This window comes from Heterodontus francisci, chromosome 7, assembly GCF_036365525.1.
Source record: "Heterodontus francisci isolate sHetFra1 chromosome 7, sHetFra1.hap1, whole genome shotgun sequence".
Classification (NCBI taxonomy): domain Eukaryota; kingdom Metazoa; phylum Chordata; class Chondrichthyes; order Heterodontiformes; family Heterodontidae; genus Heterodontus; species Heterodontus francisci.
This window is the reverse complement of record NC_090377.1, coordinates 120,534,513-120,548,417: the sequence shown is the minus strand read 5'-3', so window position 1 is coordinate 120,548,417 and position 13,905 is coordinate 120,534,513. Positions and strand designations below refer to the sequence as shown.

The 13,905-nt window shown below is 45.4% G+C and overlaps 1 protein-coding gene across 6 annotated transcripts in view; it reads left to right on the top strand.

The window, feature by feature from the left end:
• The first annotated feature begins 1,854 nt into the window (after nt 1-1,854).
• Nucleotides 1,855-13,905, top strand: part of si:dkey-69o16.5 (Alpha-aspartyl dipeptidase-like) — a 44,240-nt gene continuing 32,189 nt past the window's right edge. For 4 of the 6 annotated variants that reach the window (XM_068036051.1, XM_068036053.1, XM_068036054.1 and 1 more), the window contains exons 1-3: nt 1,855-1,906; nt 9,322-9,453; nt 13,432-13,520. In XM_068036051.1, the coding sequence (XP_067892152.1) occupies nt 9,359-9,453; nt 13,432-13,520 (184 nt within the window). In that variant the 5' untranslated portion in view covers nt 1,855-1,906; nt 9,322-9,358. Of the gene's footprint in view, nt 1,907-3,135; nt 3,447-9,321; nt 9,454-13,431; nt 13,521-13,905 lie in introns of those variants that run through there. The other 2 variants (XM_068036052.1, XM_068036056.1) reach the window with 2 other exon arrangements.

Sequence of the window (13,905 nt, the reverse complement as noted above, 5' to 3'; positions counted from 1 at the left end):
TGTTTAATTATACGGGGAAGCTTTTTAGTTTAAAAAGGGGGGATGTTGTCATAGAGTCAGAGTTATACAGCACAGAAACAGGCCCTTCGGCCCATTGTGTCTGTGCCAGCCATCAAGCACCTAACTATTCTAATCCCATTTTCCAGCACTTGGCCCATAGCATTGTATGCTGTGGCGTTTCAAGTGCTCATTTAAATACTTCTTAAACATTGTGAGGGTTCCTGCCTCTATCACCTCTTCAGGCAATGCGTTCCAGATTCTAACCACCCTCTGGGTTAAAAAAAAAGTCCTCAAATCCCCTCTAAACCTCCTGCCCCTTACCTTAAATCTATGCCCCCTGGTTATACACCTTTAAGTGGGTGTGGCTCCATTTTCAGTATGCCTTGCTAGTGAGGAAATGATGTAACATACCATGTGACTGAGTCTCATTCTCAGTCTGCTGATGATCACCAAATAGATCAGACATGTACAGATGTTCTCTTGCAATGTATTGCTATGCTACTATCCTCAATAAAGGAACCCACAATTTAAGTGTTAACTGACCCCTGATGCATGGTTAGTGCCTTGATGTCCGAAGTCTTAGTAAGCATAAGGAAAAGGAAACACAACACTGGGCAGGACTGCTCCAAGTGCTGTCCTACAGAGATTGAGTGCTGGTCATAAATGAACTGGAGGCCGCGATACCAGTTGGTCACTTTGATCCCTCCCCACCAAGAGGATCACTTCAAACTTCACTGCTGCATAATCTGAAAATTCAGAGCAGGGCACCTCCCTTCTGGCTTGCTGGATTTTCTTCCAGCTATTAGCTGGACAAGCTTCTTTCTGGGTCTCTCTCTCTCTCTCTTGAGGGCTGCCTTTTTGAGGTAAAAGTTTGTCACTTCGTATTCTGGTAGGAGATGCTTTGGTCTCTCCCCTATGGTGATCACACAATGGTTCAGGATGAGAATAATCTGGTTTTGATGTTTCCACTTCATACCTTCTTTGTTTCAGTGGAACCCATTCAATTCAGGAATGTTTCAGGATGGATGGAATTGACACCTCTCAACCTAGTTAGGTATCCTTTGTTCTCAACAGACAGTTTGGCAATGTTTGAATATACATGTGGCCATCTTTTGCAGTATTGGCTATTTTTTTTAGAAAGGTAAAGTCAATTTTTTTAACTGTTCAGTTTGAGTCTGTACTTTTTCATTGCCGCACTTCTCGTAAACACAACAGACACAAATGATCAGATAATCTGGCTTTAGTGTTATTGGTTGAGGGATAAATATTGGCAAGGATGCCAAGGAGAACTCCTCTCCAAATAGGGCCATGGGATTTCTTGCATCCACCTGAGAGAGCAGATGGAGCCCTGCTTAATGTCTCATCTGAAAGACAGCACCTCCGGCAGTGCAGCGCTCCCTCAGTACTGTACTGCAGAGTCAGCCCAGATTTTCTCCTCATCATTTGGCTCATAGCATTCCCTATGCTATTGATCTGAATCCTGCTTCTTTTTATGTGACCACCTTAATTTGGAGAAACTGACCTGCGGCCAACTGACTCTTGAATTGGCAATAAAACATCACTCAAGCCTCTGGAATGGGACTTGAACCAAAACCTTCTGACTCAGGGAAGAATGCTACCACTGAGCCAAGGCTGACAGTTAAATGGCCCACCTTATGTATAATTTCTCATTGAGGTCTCAGCCGCCTTGTCCTGCTGCTGTCCTATTCTTCTCCCCTTGACAATTGGCTTCTAACCCCACAAGAGAAGCAGTGAGAGACTCCGATTCGGGCCTTGACTGCTTTCGCTCACTTGAAACTCAGCATCTGCTAGTGAGTCCCACCTCCAAAGTAGAAACCCCACCCACGGGATCCACCCCCTTCCTCGAGATTTAACTCAGGAAGTCCGGGTTCAAATAGAACTGCAGGTAAGGAATGTGTTCCTGGCGCAGGAGTGGGGTGGTGTCTGCTCCATCGGGTTGGGTTCTCCCCATTGAACGTGGCCCCTGCCTTTCACTAAAAAAAAGGAGCAGGATTCAGACCAGTAGCATGTGAGATGGTAGGAAGCAGCTCAGCAATCGACAAGAATCAATTGTTGAGAATGCTATTTGCAGCGATGTTCAAGTGCTTGACATCAGAGAGATGTGAAAGTACTGTGCGAGCAGCTGAAGATTAGGGTAATAGAACAAATACTGACGAGCCCACCCTGTTTGTATGCAGAGGGAGTCTGTAGGCTCCGACCCGAAGCTTCAGGATACTTTGTTCCGGTTTGCTTATACTCGGTTGGCCCAGTGGAAGAAGCAATCTTGCTTCAGCACTGCGCTACTGCAGAGCCAGGGAACAAATCAATCCATGCAACATTTGGAAAAGTTTTTAAGTGAATATTTTAAACAACTAAAATGACTCGTTAGGTGGCTGAAGATCGTTTGTGTGATGTCCACTTTCACAAGCAAATTCACAAGTTTACAAGCCTGTTCGCAGAAATCTCACCCGGGCGACAATGCCTCTTTAATGAAGAGTAGGATTAAGCCATATCAGAAGACTTGCATTTATATAGCACTTTACACAACCTCTGGACATCCTAAAGTGCCTTACAGCCAATAGAGTACTTTTTGAAGTGCAGTCACTGTTGTAATGTGGGAAACACAGCAATCAATTTGCACACAAGGTCCCACAAAAAGCAATGTGACAACGACCCAGATGATTTACTGATAAATATTGCCCCAGGACACCAAATTCTTCTTCAAATAGTGCCATGGGATCTTTTATGCCTACTTAGGGGGGCAGATGGTTTCTCAGTTTAACTGCTCATCTGAAAGGCGGCATCTCTACCACTCCCTCACTACTGCACCGGGAGCGTCAGCCGAGATTACGTGCTCAAGTCTCTGGTCTCGACGACAACGGTGACTGCACTTCAAAAAGTACTTCATCGGCTGTAAAGCAGAGATCATAAAAGACACTGTATAAGTCATCGTCTTTAACTGAGGAGGGAGGTTTGTATGCTCAAGCCTCTGCTAGCCTCCTCATGGCCACTAGGTGGTGTAGTGTAGTGACTTTGCTTGAGCTCTTGATTTGTCTTTCCAATACTTCCCCACATCGCCCCCCCCCCCCCCCCAAAAAAAAAAGATAGACAAGGAATCAGGAATGTGTGGTATGGGAAGTTACATAACAGAGCTGAGGGAGCCCTGAGCTGCTACAAGAATGCCAACCCCCTTTTAAAAAAGAAACAACAACAGTCTAGAATGTGAAAGCTGCTTGCAATGGACAAGTGGCGATGAAGTGCTGCTCAGTGAGGTAGTGAGGTCGAGGTGCAGGTGTGATCATTTTATCACGCGCTGCTGATCTGGAGTCTAGATAAAATTTGAAGGCTGTAAAAACTGCAGTTTGTTCTTGCTCTGCTAATTCTGAGGTGAAAGATACACCAAGTTGTTGTGAAGGTTGTTTCTGGAGTTCTAGTGGTGTCAGCAGGTAAGTTGAACTTCAATGTGTTTGTTCGAAGGCTTGAAATGGATCCTTCTGTTGAAACCGCTGTAAAATTATGGTTCAAAGGTCAAATTTTAAATACTTAAGTGTGTCCGGCTGCCCTTTCTTTATTCAATTCTTCATGCTTTGCTGGTCTTACCTTTAAGCAAAAGCCAGGAGAAAACATTAATGCAAATGGACAGTGAAAAAAAGTCTGAAGTCATAGTAATAAGAGTAAAGGTTTTTAAATGGCATTCAAGTCCAGAGATTTTCTTTTATTCGTTCTTGGGACGTGGGCATTACTGGCGAGGCTGGAATTTATTGCTCATCACTAGCTGCCCTTGCTAAGGTGGTGGTGAGCCATCATCTTGAACTGCTGCAGTTCAACTGGTGAAAGTGTTCCCACAGTACTTTTAGGTGGTGAGTTCCAGGATTTATAACCCAGCGAAGATGAAGGAATAGTGATATATATCCAAGTCAGGATGGTGTGAGATCAGATTCCAATGTACCTGCTGCCCTCGTCCTTACAGGTGCTCTGGGAGGTAAGGTTAACACTCTAAGAAAACATTTCTTTTATCAATATGTAGGCGGCTGTGTAAGGGTTAACTAATTCACTCCATCTGCCCTAAGACACCTCACACAAGCTGCAGTAATGATTTAGCTAGTTTCCTGGAATGATGACCCAAAATACTACCTTTAGCAAATTAGACATTGGTGGATTTGATAAAGTTTTTTTTTCTCCCCCGCCCCCGCCCCCGCCCCCGCCCCCATATTACTCCACGTCACTTTTTTTTTTGATTTTTTGACCAATTCTCCATGGGTTACGGCCAGGTGAGAAAGGGTCTAGGGGTTCCCTCTCAGCCTTTGCCTGGTTTGACCATAACAGGATTTAATTTTTAAAACATCACGTTTTTAGCTCCCCTCAGTGAATCCTTGTTCATTGCTTTCCAAATGTAAGTTAAAGAAATTAACCAGACAGGTTCTCTTAGATTTAAACCAAGAAGGTGGAAGTTTATTAACCTTAAACTCTAATTCAGTTGACGACTACGAATACGTGACGCGACCACGCTAGCATGTATACGCGATAAACATATGTAGATAGAGACAGAAAAGTAGAAAGAATAAAGGGGAAAAGTTCGAGGCTCTCTTCTTCCAAGTTCAGTTGCAATCTGCCCTAAACTGTGCTGTGAGCAGTTCAAAAAAAAACCTGGACCAGCAGGTTAATCATGTGACTAGCTGGTTTAAACTCCTGCGTTCGTGGATTCTCCATCTTAGCAGACACCCTGGAATGCTGGCTTTCTTACACATTCAGAGTCTGGTGATCAAAATCCATTTGGGTTAATTGGATCAGGGAGGCGTTTGTCTCCAGGCAACTGTCTCTTAGTATGCAAATGTTTTCCAACCACTGCTGCTCATCTCTTTAAACAAGTCATTTCTTCATCCGAGCAACAGCTTAAAATTAATGTTGATAATGACAAAATTAACATGCCTCATTCTTGGCAGGTGGGCTTTTCATGACACCTCCACACCTAGCGGAATGAAATCCAATTTTTAGAAGAACATTTCATTAAAAGGGACTAGAGAGATGAGTAGGTACAGGAAAACACACATGTATCTCTCTCATTCATTAAGAAATCCTAAAAATTGTTACAGCCTGTCTTTTCTTGGTAGCAGTGCTGCTTTAAACTGCCCTTTTTGGCATCCCAATAAACATGTGGTTTTTGGGGAAGTTTTCCAGTTTGCACATTTCCAGGACTGCCGAGGGTGTCTTTATTCCTGTTGAGGTCTGCAGGGGGTGGGGTTAGATTTAGTTAGCCCCAAGTTGGAGTTCTGCTCATATGGGGCAGCAGTAGGTGGTTCCACTCTGAACTCTCTTTCAGTGCTTTGATGGGTCATGCAAGGGCTTTTCACCTTAGGAGCTGGTTGGTTCCCTTTTCTCCTGACTGTGGAGGAAGATTCCTTGCTAATCTTCCCTTTGTCCTCTGGGACACACCTGCTTGCAGGTATTTGCCCAGGTTCTACTCACTCCCCTGCGGCACTTTGTCTAGTTGAGGTATCACCCTCATGGTTTCTCTGCCCGCTTGAGGACTTACTTTATCTCTGCAGGTTTCTGTAAATGCTGTTAGCAACTCTGGTGGGGTGCTTCTAGTGTCTGCATTTACATAGGAGGGGTTGTGGGGTCTAACTTTACAAACATTTCGGGATTGGCTGACCGGACAGTAGGGGTTTCCATTTGGGAATCCAGGAATTCCTTTAAACTGTCCTCTTGGTCGCTTTTTCCCCTTTCCTTTCTAACTTTTTGCCAGCCTGGTGCCTGTCTGTCCACTTTTGCTCTCGGCAAGGGTCCCTTACAGTTCACTAGCCCTCTGCTGGAGGGTCCTCCAAACACCGTTACAGGACTTAGGAGTGCCGATTTCACTGTAGGTTGGGGTTTCCCCTCAAACTGCCACATGTGGCAACTCCTACAGTACTCCACCGTATCTTGTGTAGTTTTGGCCAGTCAAACTGCTGTCTTATGCGGGCTTTGGTTTTTCATATACCGACATGTACAGCCACCGTAATCTCATGGGCCACTCTCAATATTTCTCTCCGGTACTTCTACGGCACCACTAACTGGTGAACCAATCCTTGTCCTCAGGTCTGTGAGGAGAACTCCACTTCCTCATCAGTACCTCATTCTTTTAAATAGTAGCAATCAGGGACTACCTCTGCTTCAACTTCAGACTGGGCAGCCTGTGCTAACTATCTCAGTACTGGGTCAGTTCGCTGAGCCTCAGCTAGGGAAAATTCATTTAATTCATTCCCTGGGTCTTCTAACTTTCCAAAGACAGTCTCAGATAGACAAACCTCATGGTCATCTGCCTGCAGTGCCAATTCAGTGTCCTCTGGGGAAGCTGGTTTGATCACGGCCCGAGTCACTACACATTCAGGGAAATTGCAGGGGACCGTCTCCTGCCACTGGCTAGTCTCTCTGACCTCCTGGGGTCTCCCTTTCACTATTGGGGAAGCTACCACCTTCGCCCCTGCCAGATCATTACCTAGGAGCAGGTCAACCCCATCCGCAGGCAAAATAGGAACAATCCCTACGGTCACCGCTCCCAAAATAGGTTGAACTCCAACTGCACTCCAGTACCATTCACGACCATTCTGGTGTTTACTACACTGTCTGGGGGAACAGTCAGGCCTTTTCCCAGTAAAAGGGATCTAATGGCCCCTGTGTCCCTGAGGATTACTATGGGCTTGCTTGCCCCATTCGAGGGGTATGGGGTTACTCTCCCTTCAGACACAAAACCCTGACAACCTTCAGGAATCCTATTGAATTTTCCTGGGTCTTATTGCTACTACAGTCAAAGCCACGGCTTGTTCTGCTGTGTTTTCTGTCAGGATCCATACGAACATACAAAGTAGGAGTAGGCCACTCTGCCCTTCAAGCCTGCTCCGCCATTCAATAAGTTCATGGCTGAACTGATTACTCCACATTCCCACCTACCCCCGATAACCTTCCACCCCCTTGCTTATCAGGAATCTATCTATGCCTTAAAAATATTCAAAGACTCTGCTTTCACCACCTTTTGAGGAAGAGAATTCCAAAGACTCACGAACCTTAGAGAAAATATTTCTCCTCATCTCTGTCTTAAATGGGCGACCCCTTATTTTTAAACAGTGACCCCTAGTTCTAGATTCTCCCACAAGAGGAAAAATCCTTTCCACATCCACCCTGTCAAGACCCCTCAGGATCTTATTTGTTTCAATCAAGTTGCCTCTTACTCTTCTAAATTTCACCGGATACAAGCCTAGCCTGTCTAATCTTTCCTCATAAGACAGCCTGCCCATTCCAGATATTAGTCTAGTAAATCTTCTCTGAACTGCCTCCAACGCATTTACATCCTTCCTTAAATAAGTAGACCAAAACTGTACACAGTGGTCCAGATGTGGTCTCACCAATGCCCTGTGTAACTGAAGCATAACCTTCCTACTTTTGTATTCAATTCCCCTCATGATAAATGATAACATTCTATTAGCTTTCCTAATTACCTGCTGTACCTGCATACTAATCTTTTGCAATTCATGCACTAGGACACCCAGATCCCTCTGCATCTCAGCTCTGCAATATCTCACCATCTAGATAATATGCTTTTTTATTCTTCCTGACAAAGTGAACAATTTCACACTTTCCCACATTATACTCCAATTGCCAGGTCTTTGTTCACTCACTTAACCTAACTATATCCCTCTGTAGCCCCCTTATGTCCTCTTCACAAGTTACTTTCCTACCTATCTTTGTGTCATCAGCAAATTTAGCAACCATACCTTCGGTTCCTTCATCTAAGTCATTTATATAAATTGTAAAAAGTTGAGGCCCCAGCACGGATCCCTGTGGCACACTACTCGTTACATCTTGCCAACCAGAAAATGACCCATTTATGCCTATTCTCTGTTTCCTGTTAGCTAGCCAATCTTCTATCCATGCCAATATGTTACCCCCTACAGCATGAGCTTTTATTTTCTGCATTAACCTTTGATGTGGCACCTTATCAAATGCCTTCTGAAAATCTAAGTACAATACATCCACCAGTTCCCCTTTAACCACAGCACATGTAACTCCCTCAAAGAACTCCAATAAATTGGTTAAACATGATTTCCCGTTCACAAAACCATGTCTCTGACTCTGCCTGATTAACTTGTATTTTTCTAAATGCCCTGCTATAACGTCTTTAATAATAGCTTCCAACATTTTCCCTAAGACAGATGTTAAGCTAGCTTGCCTGTAGTTTCCTGCTTTCTGCCTCCCTCCCTTCCCTGAGCGGGTGTGCGCTGATTAACTCTATAGGTTTTCCCTTTAGCTTTCAGCAGTCTGCACAGATGCCCTGCTTTATTACAATAGAAGCACACAGGTATGCGGGTCTCACTCCCACTTACAGCACCTTCCTTTCAGGCTGGAGGAGAGCCCCCCTGTGTCTCCTGCTTTTCCCACCCTTTGTCCTTTTTGGATTTGTGGGGGTGACTAGGAAAGGTTTTCCTCTGGGAAACCGACTTATAAATGAGAGCAAACTCATCAGCCAGAACTGCTGCCTGCTGGGCTCTATGAACCTTCTGTTCCTCTACATGTGTCTTTATGGAGAGTGGGAGAGAGTTTTTAAAATCCTCAAGCAAAATTACCTCTCTGAGATTTTCATAGCTGAGCTGTACTTTAAGAGCCCTCAGCCACTGGTCAAAGGCCAGCTGCTTACTTCTCAAACTCTAGGTAAGTTTGATCAGCTTGCTTCTTGAGGGTTCTAAACTTTTGGCAATAGGCTTCTGGTACAAACTCATATGCCCTGAGGATAGCATTTTTTGTCAGTTTATGATTTGATGAACTCTCATCTGGCAACAGGGAATAAACCTCATGGGCCTTTCCGGTTAGCTTACTTCGTAGTACAAGAGGCTTTGTAGCAGCAGAGTTCAAGTCTCAGCTGGCCACTTGAACTGCCTTGCCAGTTTTTCAAAAGATACAAAAAATGCTTCCATGTCTCCCTCATTGAATTTTGGAATCAATTGGGTAAGTTTTAACAATTCTGTACCCAGCCCTGAATTACGATCCTCCAAATTGGCTATGCTTTCACTGAGGTTACTCTGTTGCCCCCTAGTTAATTCAACCCGCCTCAGCAAATAACCTCACAGTGGAATATGGCAGCTTATGATCTGAATCAAAGTTCACCTTGTTAACTTGTTCCACCTTTGGGGAGATTGAAAAGATATATGTGCAAAAACCACATACACCCACCTCAATCTCAAGGAGGCCCTGTTGTGGGAACCCATGAAATGCAAATTCTATTTCCATGTCTTGTGATTTTTACATGGCAAAAGAGTTAGGTTTTCAACTTCTATTTTCACTTCGCAGGAATTATACAGGAAAACGTTTGCTGAGAAGACAAGAGATGAAACGCAGGGCACTTCTGGTTTCAAACTCGACTTTGTATGGAGGCAGCTACCTAGAGCATTGCCAGGAGCAGATAGTGGAATTTTTTGGGAAGTAAGTATTCAAAAGCATGTGTACATAGTGGAACCTCTGTTATATGCCCTAATGTGAGGAGTGGGAGTTCCCCCTCTCACCCCCAGAAATTGGTTAGTAATCAGGAGTAGACCACTATTGTTTGATGCAGTCTTAACTTCTGAGACAGATGCTAGCCTGAGGCCATTCAGCCCCTTGGGCCCTTTCCACCATCCCTACAGATCACGGTTGATCTGCATCCAAACTCCATTTACCTATTTTAGTTCTGTAACCCTTCATACCCTTCCTTACAAAGAATCGTTCAGTCTCAGTTTTTGAAATTTTGAATGGACTCCCAGCCTCAACAGCTATTTTGGGTGGTGGGGGGCAGGGGGGTCAGGGAGTTTTCCAGATTTCCACTACCCTTTGTGTAAAGAAGTGCCTCCTGACATCACCCTTGAATGGCCTAGCTCTAATTTTCAGGTTATGCCCCCTTGTTCTAGACTCCCTCCCCCCCCCACACCAGAGGAAATGGTTTCTAACATGGGGAGGCCGTGGTGTAGTGGTATTGTCACTGGACTAGTAACCCAGAGATGCAGGGTATTGCTCTGGGGACATGGGTTGAAATCCCACCACAGCAGAAGGTGAAATTTGAATTCAATTAATAAATCTGGAATTAAAAAAGCTAGTCCAATGATGGCCATGAAACCATTGTCGATTGTTGTAAAAACCCATCTGGTTCACTAATGTTCTTTAGGGAAGGAAATCTGTTGACCTTACCTGGTCTGGCCGACATGTGACTCCAGAGTCACAGCAATGTGGTTGACTCTTATATGCCCTCTGAAATGGCCTAGCAAGCCACTCAGTTGTATCTAACCGCTACAAAGTCAATAAAAAGGAATGAAACCGGACGGACCACCCGGCATCGACCTAGGCACCGGAAACGACAACGGCAAACCCAGCCCTGTCGACACTGCAAAGTCCTCCTTACTAACATCTGGGGGCTTGTGCCAAAGTTGTGAGAGCTGTCCCACAGACTAGTCAAGCAACAGTCTGACATAGTCATACTCACGGAATCATACCTTACAGACAATGCCATCACCATCCCCGGGTATGTCCTGTCCCACCGGCAGTACAGACCCACCAGAGGTGGTGGCACAGTGGTATAGAGTAGGGAGGGAGTTGCCCTGGGAGTCCTCAACATCGACTCTGGACCCCATGAAGTCACATGGCATCGGATCAAACATGGACAAGGAAACCTCCTGCTGATTACCACCTACCGCCCACCCTCAGCTGATGAGTCAGTATTCCTCCATGTTGAACAGCAAGTGGAGGAACCACAGAGGGTGGCGCGGGCACAAAATGTACTCTGGGTGGGGGACTTCAATGTCCATCACCAAGAGTGGCTCGGTAGCACCACTACTGACCGAGTTGGCCGAGTCTTGAAGGACATATCTGCTAGACTGGGTATGCGGCAGGTGGTAGGGAACCAAGAGGGGAAAACATACTTGACGTCGTCCTTACCAATCCGCCTGCCACAGATGCATCTGTCCATGATAATATTGGTAGGAGTGACCACTGCACAGTCCTTGTGGCAATGAAGTCCCGCCTTCACATTGAGGATACCCTCCATCGTGTTGTGTGACACTACCACCGTGCTAAATGGGATAGATTTCAAACAGATCGAGCAATGCAAAACTAGGCATCCATGAGGTGCCGTGGGCCATCAGCAGCAGCAGAATTGTACTCAACCACAATCTATAACCTCATGGCCCGGCATATCCCCCACTCTACCATTACCATCAAGCCAGGAGACCAACCCTGGTTCAATGAAGAGTGCAGTAGGGCACACCAGGAGCAGCACCAGGCATACCTCAAAATGAGATGTCAACCTGGTGAAGCTACAACACAGGACTATCTGTGTGCCAAACTGCGTAAGCAGCATGCGATAGACAGAGCTAAGCGATCCCATAACCAAGGATCAGATCTAAGCTCTGCAGTCCTGCCACATCCAGCCATGAATAGTGGTGGACAATTAAACAACTAACTGGAGGAGGTGGCTCCACAAATATCCCCATCCACAATGATGTGGGAGCCCAGCACATCAGTGCAAAAGATAAGGCTGAAGCATTTGCAACAATCTTCAGCCAGAGTGCCGAGTTGATGATCCATCTCAGCCTCCTCCTGAAGTCCCCAACATCTCCAGATGCCAGACTTCAGCCAATTCGATGCACTCCACGTGATATCAAGAAACGACTGAAGGCACAGGATACTGCAAAAGCTATGGGCCCTGACAATATTCCGGCAATAGTACTGAAGACCTGTGCTCCAGAACTTTCTGCGCCTCTAGCCAAGCTGTTCCAGTACAGCTACAACACTGGCATCTACCCTGCACTGTGGAAAATTTCCCAGGTATGTCCTGTACACAAAAAGCAAGACAAGTCCAACCCGGCCAATTACCGCCCCATCAGCCTACTCTCAATCATCAGTAAAGTGATGGAAGGTGTCATCAACTGAGGTCAATGGGAATCAGGGGAAAAACCCTCCGCTGGCTGGAGTCATACTTGGCACAAAGAAAGATGGTTGTGGTTGTTGGGGGTCAATCATCTCAGCTCCAGGACATCACTGCAGGAGTTCCTCAGGGTAGTGTCCTAGGCCCAACCATCTTCAGCTGCTTCATCAATGACCTTCCTTCAATCATAAGGTCAGAAGTGGGGATGTTCGCTGATGATTGCACAATGTTCAGCACCATTCGTGACTCCTCAGATACTGAAGCAGTCCGTGTAGAAATGCAGCAAGACCTGGACAATATCCAGGCTTGGGCTGATAAGTGGCAAGTAACATTCGCGCCACACAAGTGCCAAGCAATGACCATCTCCAACAAGAGAGAATCTAACCATCTCCCCTTGATATTCAACGGCATTACCATCGCTGAATCCCCCACTATCAGCATCCTAGGGGCTACCATTGACCAGAAACTGAACTGGAGTAGCCATATAAATACCTTGGCTACAAGTGCAGGTCAGAGGCTAGGAATCCTGAGGCAAGTAACTCACCTCCTGACTCCCCAAAGCCTGTCCACCATCTACAAGGCACAAGTCAGGAGTGTGATGGAATACTCTCCACTTGCCTGGATGGGTGCAGCTCCAACAACACTCAAGAGGCTAGACACCATCCAGGACAAAGCAGCCCGCTTGATTAGCGCCCCATCTACAAACATTCACTCCCTCCGCCACCGACGCACAGTGGCAGCAGTGTGTACCATCTCGAAGATGCACTGCAGCAATGCACCAAGGCTCCTTAGACAGCACCTTCCAAACCCACGACTTCTACCAACTAGAAGGACAAGGGCAGCAAATGCATGGGAACATCACCACCTGCAAGTTCCCCTCCAAGTCACACACCATCCTGACTTGGAACTCTATCGCCGTTCCTTCACTGTCGCTGGGTCAAAATCCTGGAACTCCCTTCCTAACAGCACTGTGGGTATACCTACCCCAAATGGACTGCAGCAGTTCAAGAAGGCAGCTCACCACCACCTTCTCAAAGGCAATTAAGGATGGGCAATAAATGCTGGCCTGGCCAGCGATGCCCACATCCCATTAATGAATAAAACAAAAATCTACGCCATCAAATCCTATAACCATCTTAAGCACCTCAATTTTCCGTACTGAGGGGAATATAAGCCTAGTCTACACAACCCATCCTCACAATTTAACTCCTTCAGCCCCGGAATCATTCTGGCATAGGGAACTGGTACAATAAATGATATCTCAAAGGGATTCTACATCTCACTGCAGTCAGTTCTTGGTTAAATTCCATGAGGAACATATTTTTCTGGGGTATTAGTGGGTCAATAGCAGTAGCATTTTGTGGTATTAAGCATCCCACTGATCAAACTTAACAGCATTGTTCCAACAGATTCTCATCCACATTCATTAAAAACTGACCAGTACACTGAACTATATATATTTTTTTCTTTCCAGGTGACGCCATATAATTTCTTATTTCTTTTTGCAGTAATGTGAAGAGAGTTTTATTTGTCCCATATGCTTTGCATGATAGAGATGCATATACCAAGAAGGCACGGCAGAAATTTGAAAGTTTGGGTAAGAGAATAGTTCACTGAGTATGGTTCAAGTTAATGGTGTGCAACTATTTGCAAATTGATTCTCTGACCACTTAAATCAAGAAAAAGCAACACAGATGTCATGAACTTCTTTGTGTTATCTTAAGCAATACAATGAGGTACGTGCATTCCAGTTCCTTGAAGATGTCTAGGTTTATTAACGGCTAAACTAGCACATACAATACAAAGCAAACTATATACAGAGCCTTTCTCCAGGATGTTACAGTGCAGAGTGACTGTGGCTTCTAGCCACATGACTACATCCTGGTACTTAGCTCATTAGCCTACTGAGTTCTTAAAGGGACATCACTCTTAAAGCGATCATACAACATCCCCTTTCTTTCCAAAGATAAGTCTTGTATGCC